The sequence below is a fragment of the Bos indicus x Bos taurus genome, chromosome 1 (genome assembly GCF_003369695.1).
Source record: "Bos indicus x Bos taurus breed Angus x Brahman F1 hybrid chromosome 1, Bos_hybrid_MaternalHap_v2.0, whole genome shotgun sequence".
Lineage (NCBI taxonomy): Eukaryota > Metazoa > Chordata > Mammalia > Artiodactyla > Bovidae > Bos > Bos indicus x Bos taurus.
The window spans coordinates 110141356-110154053 of NC_040076.1; the positions used below are offsets into that span (position 1 = coordinate 110141356).

At 35.6% G+C, this 12698-nt stretch overlaps 1 protein-coding gene across 1 annotated transcript in view; it reads right to left on the reverse strand.

Annotated features, from left to right (window-relative positions):
* Window positions 1–12698, reverse strand: part of LEKR1 (leucine, glutamate and lysine rich 1) — a 213809-nt gene that overhangs the window by 137579 nt on the left and 63532 nt on the right. Inside the window, exon 4 of the mRNA XM_027542832.1 lies at window positions 4519–4694. Coding sequence (XP_027398633.1) covers window positions 4519–4694 — 176 coding nt within the window. The remainder of the gene's footprint in view (window positions 1–4518; window positions 4695–12698) is intronic.

The following is a 12698-nucleotide window of genomic DNA, read 5'->3' on the forward strand; positions in this document are numbered from 1 at the left end:
TTAATCCTCAAAATTAAGTAAAAAATTTAGGAGTACTTTATTATCATACACAATTCACCTCTAAAGGCACACATCATATAATAAAATTAGCTGAAGTTGTTATACAGTTAGGATGCTTTCTTTTCTCTAACATTTAATGAAAAAAAAATTAAAATACACAGAAAAGTTGGAAGTATTGAACCAAATATACACAACACCTAGATTCTTCAATTAACATTTTACTATATTTGCTTTATCACATAGCTACTCATCTATTCAACTTACATTTTCATGCATTTCAAGATAAGTCAATATATTTGATTCCCTAAACACATTATTAACTAGCATTAAATATAGATTTCTAATTTTTTAATGGAATTTTACCTATAAAGAAACGCACAAACCTCAAATGTATCATTAGATTAGTTTTGAAGAATGCATCCATCGTGTAACCCAAACCTCTGTCAAAATAGAAAGCATTACTGTCACCACAAAAAGTGCCTTCATGTCCCTTTGAGTCAATCTTCCCCTCTGAGATAACTAGTGTTGCTTCTGTCTTTTTTCCCAACTGTAGATCAGTTTTGCCTATTCTAGAACATCATATAAATGGAATCTTACAATATGCAATTATTTGTATAAGGTTACTTTCAGGCAGCATAATATTTCTGATGCTTATCCAGGTTACTGCATTACTATAGTCCATTTTATATTCCACTGTTTGTTCAGTTGTTGTTTATTTTTACATAATCCATTCTAGTGATGTACTTCTAGGCTTTTACCATAAGGCTATTTTGAATAAAGCTTGAATAAAGTTACTGAATATTTTTATGAACATATGCTTTCATTTGCGGGACATGATAAATTCCAAAGAGAAGAATTTCAGTGTTATCAGACAGACGTATCTTTAGTTTTATTAAAAAATTATCAGATCTTTTTTCAAAGTGACTATAGCATTTTATACTTTGATCAATTTGTATGAAAGTTTTTTGTTTTTTTTTTTTGTATGAAAGTTTCCGTTGCCCTGTTCACCAAAATTTGCTGCTGTCAAGTCTTTTTCACTTTAACCTAGTGGGTATGTACAGGTATCTCACTGGTTTCAATTTGCATTTCCCTAATGACTCACAATGCTAAGTACCATTTCATGTCCTTATTGGTCATTGGTATATCTTTTCTTGTAAAGTGTTCTACTCAAATCTTTTAGGCATTTTTGATTGGATTGTTTGTCCTTTTACTATTGACTTGTAGGTGTTCTTTATGTAATCTGGACAGCAGTCCTTTGTCACAGATTTTTTGAATATTTTCTATCTGAGATTTACCTATTCATTTTCCTAATGTATCTATTGATGAGTGGAAGTTTTTAATTTTGATGAAGTCTAATTAATCAATTTTTTTGGTAGTTCTTACTTCTGTCCTCTGAGAAAACTTTATTTACTATCAATTCATGAAGATATTTTGGTGTTCCTTGTTTTAGCTTTTATATTTAACTCTGATATATCCTGAATTAATTTTTATGTACAATGTGATGTAGGAGTCAAAGTATATTTTCCCACATCAGTATTTAGTTGTTCCAGCACAATTTGTTGAAAGACTTTCTTTTCCCATTGAATTGTTTTGGTGCCTTGTCAAAAGTGAAATGGTCATATCAACAGGTGTCATTTACAAGGCTATTTTGTTTCACTGATCTATTGTTGATTCATATGCCAGTATTACAGTGACTTGTTTACTGTGATTTTATAATAAATCTTAAGTTGGGTGATGTTAATTATCCATTATTATTAGCTTTTTAATAGCTTTTGGTGTTTTAGTGGTTGATGTAGAGATTATACATCCTTAACTTCTTAGTCTACATATATTGAATACTGCACCATGTCACATAAAATACAAAAGCGTGCAACTATATGGATCTATTACCCCAACCTTCTGTTCTTTATGCTCCAGTTGTCATGTTAAAACTTAAATGAAAATACTTTATGAGCCCCAGAGTATAGTGTTATAATTCTTACTTTAAATGAGCGTAGACATTTTTCAATTTAAAGGAAAAAGGAATTTCATATTTACTGATATTTATTACTTATAGTATATTTTAATCCTTTCCTGTTCATTTTTTTCAATGTATATCTCTCTTCTTCAAATTGAATAATTTCAATTGATCTATCTTAAAATTCACTGATTCTTTCTTTGGTAATCACAATATGATATACAAGTCTATCCAGTAGATTTTTTTTTTTTATTTTATTTTATTTTTAAACTTTACATAATTGTATTAGTTTTGCCAAATATCAAAATGAATCCGCCACAGGTATACATGTGTTCCCCATCCTGAACCCTCCTCCCTCCTCCCTCCCCATACCATCCCTCTGGGGTAAACTTCCCAGACTTCTGGGTCGTCCCAGTGCACTAGCCCCAAGCATCCAGTATCGTGCATCGAACCTGGACTGGCCTCTCGTTTCATGCATGATATTTTACATGTTTCAATGCCATTCTCCCATTTAGATATTATATTTTTAAATTCTTGACTTTCCAATGTTTAGTAGTTTTTTGCTGAGATTTTCTATCTTTTCATTCATTATTAGCTTATTTTCCTCTATGTCACTGAATATAGTTAATGGCTGATTTGAAATCCTAGTCAGTTAATTATGTCATCTAGTCCAGTTCAAGGCTGGTCTGTATTGACTGTCTACTCTTGAGTATAAGGCATCTTCTCATTTCTTATCCTAAATGCTGTGGATGTTATGTTATGGAGATGCTGGATTCTATTATGCTCCTCTAGAGTATTGATTTTTTTTTTTTTGGTATTGCTTTGTTTTAGTGGGCTTCCCCAATGGCTCAGTAGGTAAAGAATCTGCCTGCAACGCAAGAGACATGGTTTCTATCCCTGGGTCGGGAAGATCCCCTGGAGGAAAGCATGACAACCCACTCTAGTAGTCTTGCCTTAACAAGTAGTTAACTTGGCTGAACTCAAATACTTAAGACTGTTTCCCCTTAGGGTAAGTAGCAGTAATGTCAGTTTAACCTTAGATGAGCTGTTTAAAGTCTATTTCAGGGATAAGCCAGAGATCTGGGAAGAATTTATAAGCGAAAGTTGAGCTCTCTTTCTATCTCTTTTTGAGGGTATCCTCGCACTTCTCAAAGCTAGGGCTGCCCTGATAGCTGTCCACAAGTTTTCAAACCAAAAAGACAACAGATTTTATCAAAGTTTGAGCTTCCCTGCATGGATTAGATTGTACACTGCCCTCAATCTAACAGTCATTTAATAAACACCAAAACAAACAACAACAACAAACAGGGAATTCAACCAGTGCTATTCTCTTCCTTTAATTAAAAAAATAATATATTTTTTTAGATCAGTTTTAAATTGATAGCAAAATTAAGCAGAAAGTACAGAGAATTCCCATGTACTCTCTGCCCCCGACATATGCATGGCTTCTCCACCATCAACATCCTGCCCCAGAGTGGTACATTTTTTTACAATTAATGAACCTGCACTGGCACATCATTATCATAAATCTATAATTTACATTAAGGGTACACTCTCAGTGATGTAGTTCTATGGGTTTTGACAAAATGTATAAAGACACATATTCACCATTATAGTAGCACACAAAATAGTTTCACTGCTCTAAAACCCTCCATGCTCTACCTATTATCCTTCCCTCTTATCCTGGCAACCACTGATTTCTTTACTATCTCCACAGTCTTACCTTTTCCAGAACATCATATAGTTGGAATCATCCAGTGTATGGCCTTTTTAGATTGGCTTTTTTCAAACAGTAATTAGCTGCTGCTGCTGCTGCTGCTGCTGCTGCTGCTAAATCACTTCAGTCATGTCCGACTCTGTGCGACTCCACAGACGGAAGCCCACCAGGCTCCCCCATCCCTGGGATTCTGGCAAGAACACTGGAGTGGGTTGCCATTTCCTTCTCCACAGTAACAGACCTTCTTTCAATTTTTCTTCTTTCAATTTCAATTGAAAGTGAAAAGTGAAAGTGAAGTCGCTCAGTCCTGTCGGACTCCTAGCGACCCCGTGGACTGCAGCCCACCAGGCTCCTCCCTCCATGGGATTTTCCAGGCAAGAGAACTGGAGTAGGGTGCCATTGCCTTCTCCACAGTAACAGACCTTCTTTCAATTTTTTTTAATGTTTCTTCCATGTGTTTAGACTTGGTCACTCTCCAGTGTTCTCAAGTAGCAATTTTGTCCAGAATTTATAGTTGTTATCTGTGGGAAATCTGATCTAATTAGATCTAATCTGATCAGTCATTAACAGAAGAAAAAGTTTTAAAATACAAATTTGTACACTTAACAGGGATAACCAGACTTCTAGTCACTGTTCAAGACTGACATATCAGAGCTTATCTTAGATCAGGCCTATAATTATTGAATTTTGGGACTGGAATAGATTTTAATGGTCATCTAAAGAAATAATAGGTTTAAAATTAATCATAATTCCCATCACATAAAATGAAATATCATTATTCCATTACTTATGATGTGCAATTTACAAAAGAAGGATGGTTATATTTTAAATATATTTAACAAACCTGTCAAGGCTGTTTTACTTATTGATTTAATTTGTAGAAAAACTTCTCTCTTCAGTGAAGTCCAGTTTTTAAAATGATCATATATTTCATTTTTAATGCTGTTTAGCTCCCTTTTAGTAAAAGCAAGTAATGCAAGAGTCTTAGTCCAGAAATATTTGTATTCCATCAATCTCTGACTGTAAAGTAGTAAAGAAAAAATTAGGATTTAAAAAAATAGCAGGCATAATAACAAATATTTTTTAAAAAAATTTCTTTGAAAAATGGTTTTACAGTAACCATATAATCTACAGTTCAAATGGAGACAATTTTGAAAGTGAAAGGAGGTGCTATCTACATTATGCTGAGATAACATATAAATGGGATATTCCAGAAAGACTGAGGTAATATGATCATCCCAGTTCATTTCCACTGTGTTATTATTTTCAACTATAAATAAAGATAGCTAACTATCCTCTTATAATTAACAGCAAACATTTGAAGAAAATTAAGTCAAAAGTGACTCAGTCACTGAGCCTAAAAGAGAATCTCAAATTTGTAGACAACATTCTCCTGTGCTATGGCCCTATAGGCAGTGTAAAACATGGGGTAATAATAAGTGAAACCTTTTAAGTGACTGATCCAGTGCTTCTGCTTCATCAAATGCCACAACTCAAAGTAACCACATGTGTTTTGCCATCCCAATGATTTTTATTACTTCAGATGTCCTGGCTAACGTTTACCTAACAAATCAAGCAAGATGCAGACAGATCTGAGTGTTATCAGAAAAAGAAGAGGACTGAAGCCATGGCAGTTAATTATTTTGTTAATATTTATCTCTCTAAGTAGACTAAGACCTATTACGCAGAGAGTGTATCTGTCTTGTTCATCACAGTCTCCCTAGCACTTAGCACAGTACCTACCACATAGTATATACTCAACACATACTGATGAATGAATGAATGATTGAAAAAAAATCACTCAGTTGAGGGATAAAGAAGTAAGAAGTAAAGAAGTACTGAGGACAAAATACTGGGCAACACCAGTATTTATGGGAATAAAACAGAGTACAATCTCTCAAAGGAGATGAGATAGGAGCAATCAGTGTGTCAAAAAACAAAAACAAAAACAAACCAAAAGGATAATGTCTGAAAGGCCAGGGGTAAGAGAATTTAAAGAAAGAGTAGTGGTCAGTATTTAAGTCCTCAGATAAAGGCTAAAAAGTCCATTATGTCTGGTATTGAGGAGGCCTTTGGTGATTTCAGCGATATCAGGTAGAAAAAGACTGAGCAGTAAAGCAGAAATGAGGAAATAGTTATGTGGTACCAGCAATCAAGAACCTTGACTGAGGCAAAAGGAGAGAAAGAAGAAAATCCACAGTAGAATAGTTTGTTAGGATGGGAGACATCGGAGTGTGTACATAGCTGAGTAGGAGTGCAGTCACAGAGACTAAAACACATGCAAGAGATGTGATCACCTCTTGTGCAAAGAGCTAGAAAGGACAGATGTAAAACAAAGGCTGAAAGATTAGCCTTTGTTAGGAAGAAGGGTGGTGTCATTTTGTGTGGTCAATTACTAAGGTCCATGTGAGTGACCAAAAGCCACAGGGGATCCTCAATCAGCATGCAGACCTCAGAGCTAAGAGAGACGTTGATTTCAAAAAAAAAGAAATCAAAGGAAAGGGTGGGGTGAGGGAGGAATGGATTGGGAGGTTGGGTAGCAGATGCAAGCTATTACTTTAGAACAGATAAAAATAGCACAGGGAACTATATTCAATATCCTGAGATAAACCATAATGGAAAAGAATACAAAAAAAGAATGTATACATATATATATAGGTAATTGAGTCACTTTCCTTTATAACAGAAATTAACACAACACTGTAAATCACTCAAACCTCATTTAAAAAACAAAAAATCAAAGAAAGAGTCCATATAGATCACTAAATCAAGGGGCCCAATAGTGAGAATGGGGTTTTGAACATAAAGCCAGTAAGTGGTAAGAAAAAGAGACAAGAACTATGAACTAAGTAAAGATTAAGGGACTAATGGGCCCAATGTAAGGTGCTGGGAGCAAGCAATGTACCTGGGAGTCAAGGCCTAGAGAGATATTTAATAGAAGAAAGACTGGATGTGGATGCATGTGCTTCTGCAGGGAAAAGGGCAGGAAACAGAAAATTCAACCTTCTTAAATAAGAGCATTTCCATCACATTTTGTAGAGCCTAGATCTTACATGATCAGTGTGGATAGAAGGATGGCTTTGGTCTAAAAGATGACTACAAAAATTAGGTTAAAAAGTGTGTACTTATTTGTAGATTGAGAAAAATCATTACAAAAACAATTGTAAAAGTTAATAAATCCCATCAATATCACAAAATACCGAAACAGGATATAACTTTTAAGTAACAGCTCTATAATACTTATCACCTACAATTTTTGGCTACATGCTTTACAAGCACCTTTTCATATGAGAACCACTGTATAATAATACTTTATGCAGAGAGAATATAAAAATTATACAGCTTTTCATCTAGCATGGCCATTAGTTTTATTTTCAGTGGTAATTTAGAAAGATTCTTTTAGCTTTATAGTCCATTATTGGAAATATCATTTAAATATTAAGCATTGTCAAATTTGGAAAAATCCTTACGAAAACCTTTCATATATGATAAATTTTTGGAATTTCAAGTTTTATCAGAAAATGACATCTTAAATTATATTTGAAATGATGAAACTCATAAACCAGTTTATCTCAGATGTCCTGAAATAGTATACCATGATTCTATGCTATATTCAGCAATGTTAGCAGCTTTTGTCAAATCAGCAAGAAACTTAAATCTTTCTCCCCAATGTATTCAAATTTTGAACTCCTCTTCATTGAATGGATTACAAAATAATCCAAGAAATTTTACTGAAAATGTATCTTTTATGACATAATCTAAAAAGAAGTTAAAATTTGTTTCTTCATGACAGAATAATTTCTATTGTTTAAATTGTTCATCTTCATTGCTTTTATTTCATTAATTTAAAAAATTTCATACACACCCTGATTTTTAATCTTCAATGTCTTGCTTGTGTAATTAAAGCAGTCTAAAATGTCTTTCTAAATGGCAGTTACAATGTATATTCCCAACTTGACTTTCCCTTTCAGATCCTCCAAATGCCAGTGACTATCCCAAAGTAAGATAAGGGAAATCATAACGCAGAGACAGAGTTTTTATAATTTAAATTTATCCTACAATTTAAAACCAACCTACTTTTGCCAGGGGCACTACCAGAAACTTGGTGGCGGGGGGGGCTTTGAAACGTAAGTATCATTTGAGTCACAGGAAATATGCCTGTATTGATAACTTTCAATTCTCTTCATGAAATATATAAGGCAAGACACATAGCTGCTGAGAGGTAAGTAGCACAAAGAATTTTAAGCAGAATATTGAAGATTTAGAATAGTATGGGGGAAATTGAGGACCTGGTGTTTAACAATCTATATGTAGGTATAAAGATGAGGATTTTAAGGGTAAATAAGCAGCGGTAAAAGTAGCTGGAGTATTGGTAAAGTCCTTTATAAAGAACAATTGAACATGAAAACAAGATGAATTTAGATCCTTACTTTACATCATTCACAAAAGTTAAAATGGATCACTGACTTAAATTTAAGACCTAAAACTCTAAAACCTTTAGAACAAACTCCTGGAAAAAATCTTGTGACCTTTGGTTAAGCAGAGTTCTTAGATAAATTACCAAAAGCACAATCCATAAAAGAGAACATTGATTAAATTGTATTCCACTGAAAATAACAACTTTTGTTCTTCAAAAACACACAATTATGAAAATGAAAAGATATGCCACAGTCTGGGAGAAAAATTTGCAAATCATATTTCAAATAACAGACTTGTACCCAGAACATACAAAGAACTCTTACAATCTGATAACAATAAAACCAACCAGTGAAAAAAAAGACAAAATATTCTAATATATTTCAGCAAATAACCATACAAATGGTTAATAAACACATGAAAAGATGCCCAACACCATCAGTCATTTTGGAAACACATATCAAAACACAATGAAGTACCATTTCACAGCTTCTAGAATGGCTATTTCTTTGGAAGGAATGATGCTGAAGCTGAAACTCCAGTACTTTGGCCACCTCATGTGAAGAGTTGATTCATTGGAAAAGACTCTGATGCTGGGAGGGATTGGGGGGCAGGAGGAGAAGGGAACGACAGAGGATGAGATGGCTGGATGGCATCACTGACTCAATGGACGTGAGTCTGGGTGAACTCCGGGAGTTGGTGATGGACAGGGAGGCCTGGTGTGCTGTGATTCATGGGGTCACAAGGAGTCGGACATGACTGAGCAACTGAACTGAACTGAACTGAACTGAGAATGACTATTAGCAAGAACAAAGAAAAAGTAGAATCTTCATTTCTGGTAGGAATATAGGTACAGCCACTTTGCAAAATAGTTTGGAGGATTCTTAAAAGTTAAATATCAATTTACTATCAGTTCAGTTCAGTTCAGTCGCTCAGTCATGTCTGACTCTTTGCGACCCCATGAACCGAAGCACGCCGGCCTCCCTGTCCATCACCAACTCCCAGTGTTTACCCAAACTCATGTCCATTGAGTCGGTGATGCCATCTAACCATCTCATCCGCTGTCCTCCCCTTTTCCGCCTGCCTTCAATCTTTCCCAACATCAGGGTCTTTTCAAATGAGTCAGCTCTTCGCATCAGGTGGCCAAAATATCAGAGTTTCAGCTTCAAAATCAGTGTGTCTAGTGAACACCCAGGACTGGGCTCCTTTAGGATGGACTGGTTGGATCTCCTTGCAGTTCAAGGGAGCTCTCAAGAGTCTTCTCCAAAACCACAGTCCAAAGCATCAATTCTTTGGCACTCAGCTTTCTTTATACTCCAACTCTCACATCCATACATGACTACTGGAAAAACCATAGCCTTGACTAGACGAACCTTTGTTGACAAACTAATGTCTCTGCTTTTTAATATGCTGTCTAGGTTGGTCATAACTTTCCTTCCAAGGAGTAAGCGTCTCTTAATTTCATGGCTGCAGTCACCATCTGCAGTGATTTTGGAGCCCAAGAAAATAAAGTCTGACACTGTTTCCATTGTTTCCCCATCTCTTTCCCATGAAGTGATGGGACTGGATGCCATGATCTTAGTTTTCTGAATGTTGAGCTTCAAGCCAACTTTTTCACTTTCTTCTTTCATTTTCATCAAGAGGCTCTTCAGTTCTTCTTCACTTTCTGCCATAAGGGTGGTGTCATCTGCATACCTGAGGTTCTTGAGATTTCTCCCGGCAATCTTGATGCCAGCTTGTGTTTCTTCCAGTCCAGCGTTTCTCATGATGTACTCTGCATATAAGTTAAATAAGCAGGGTGACAATATACAGCCTTGACGTACTCCTTTTCCTATTTGGAACCAGTCTGCTGTTCCATGTCCAATTCTAACTGTTGCTTCCTGACCTGCATACAGATTTCTCAAGAGGCAGGTCAGGTGGTCTGGTATTCCCATCTCTTGAAGAATTTCCCACAGTTTATTGTGATCTATATACAGTCAAAGGCTTTGGCATAGTCAATAAAGCAGAAATAGATGTTTTTCTGGAACTCTCTTGCTTTTTCAATGATCCAGTGGATGTTGGCAATTTGATCTCTGGTTCCTCTGCCTTTTCTAAAACCAGCTTGAACATCTGGAAGTTCACGGTTCATGTATTGCTGAAGCCTGGCCTGGAGAATTTTGAGCATTACTTCACTAGTGTGTGAGATGAGTGCAATTGTGCGGTAGTTTGAGCATTCTTTGGCATTGCCTTTCTTTGGGATTGGAATGAAAACTGACCTTTTCCAGTCCTGTGGCCACTGCTGAGTTTTCCAAATTTGCTGGCATATTGAGTGCAGCACTTTCACAGCTTCATCTTTCAGGATTTGAAATAGCTCAACCAGAATTCATCACCTCCACTAGCTTTGTTCGTAGTAATACTTCCTAAGGCCCACTTGACTTCACATTCCAGGACGTCTGGCTGTAGGTGAGTGATCACACCATTATGATTATCTGGCTCATGAAGATCTTTTTTGTATAGTTCTTCTGTGTATTCTTGCCACCTTTTCTTAATATCTTCTGCTTCTGTTAGGTCCATACCATTTCTGTCCTTTATTGAGCCCATCTTTGCATGAAATGTTCCCTTGGTAGCTCTAATTTTCTTGAAGACATCTCTAGTCTTTCCTATTCTATTGTTTTCCTCTATTTCTTTGCATTGATCGCAGAGGAAGGCTTTCTTATCTCTCCTTGCTATTCTTTGGAACTCTGCATTCAAATGCATATATCTTTCCTTTTCTCCTTTGCTTTTCACTTCTTTTCATAGCTATTTGTCAGGTCTCTTCAGACAGCCATTTTGCTTTTTTGCATTTCTTTTTCTTGGGGATGGTCTTGATCCCTGTCTCCTGTACCATGTCATGAACCTCTGTCCATAGTTCATCAGGGAATCTGTCTATCAGATCTAGGCCCTTAAATCTATTTCTTACTTCCACTGTGTAATGATTAGGGATTTGATTTAGGTCATACCTGAATGGTCTAGTGGTTTTCCCTACTTTCTTCAATTTAAGTTTGAATCTGGCAATAACGAGTTCATGATCTGAGCCACAGTCAGCTCCCGGTCTTGTTTTTGCTGACTGTATAGAGTTTCTTCATCTTTGGCTGCAAAGAATATAATCAATCTGATTTCAGTGTTGACCATCTGGTGATGTCTATGTTTAGAGTCTTCTCATGTTGTTGGAAGAGGGTGTTTGCTATGACCAGTGTGTTCTCTACAACTCAGTAGTTCCGAATTATTGATACTTAGGTATTTACTCAAAAGAAATGAAACATACCTCCACACAAAGTATGTGAATGTTTATAGTAACAGTATTCTACCAACAAGCAGAAAGAATCCAAATGTCTCTCAACTAATAAATGCTAACAAATGTCTCTCAACTAATAAAAATAAAATGGGGTAAATTCATACAATGGAATACCATTTAGCAATGAAAAGGAAAAAAATACAGCATAGATGAACATCAAAAATATCAGTGAAAGATATCAGATATAAAAGAACACATATTATAGGATTCCATGTAACTGAATTGTTCAGAAAAATACAAATCTATAAAAACAGGAAGAAGATAAGTAATTGCCTAGGATTGGTGGTAAAGATAGAGACTGACTGCAAATGGCATGAGGGTCTCCTTGGGATACTCAAATATTCTAATACTGGAAGTGGTAATGGTTGCACAACTCAGTAGGTTTACTAAAAATCATTACATTATCCACGTAAAAGGTTGTGGATTTTGTAGTTTGTAATTTATATCTCAAAAGCTATTTAAATATATAAGGTTATTAACTACAGTATCAAGGGTACAAAACAAAGCAAAGTCAGTAATGGTTGGGAGAATCACACAAAAAAGTAAATACTAGAAGTTTTAATGTGGCTGAAGAGTTGTGAAAGTGAGAGATTTGGGGAGTTGGCTTGAAAATTTCAGAAATGACAGACTCTGGATTTATTTACAAAGAAGAAAAATTAAAGGATAAGTGTATTTCAAACAATTTACAGAAGATTCACAATAGGAATCCTTTGAAAGTAAGCATTAGTCTAAAATATTTCAAATATAGATTGATTTGGAATATTGGAGTTATACACATGCATGCATGCTGAGTTGCTTCAGTCATATCCAACTCTTTGCAACCCTATGGACATCAGCCTGCTAGGCTCCTCTATCCATGGGGTTCTCCAAGCAAGAATACTGGAGTGGGCTGCCATTCCCTCTTTACATAAAGTGAAGTATACCTATATTTCACACTGTTTTTTAATATCTATTTTACAGATTTTCAAAAGTTAATTTCCATTCTCAAAAGACACTTTACTCTGAATAGCAGATGTGCTGAGCTAACTGAGGCAAACCACAGCTACTCCTCATCACCCCTTTGCAAGAGACAGGTTGGAAATGATGTCAGGGAAAATACAAAGCATGAAGAACACTTTGTTGCAGGCTAGGTGATTAAACCTGATCGCAATTAACCAAATGAGAGGATAATTTAAGATGAGCAAAGTGACTCAAAGACATAGTTCACTAATCTCTTGAAAGTTCTTTTTGGGCTCCATAGGTAAAGACGATTACATCTGAGTAGCTAAAGCTCAAGCTTCTTTTCCTTACCACCT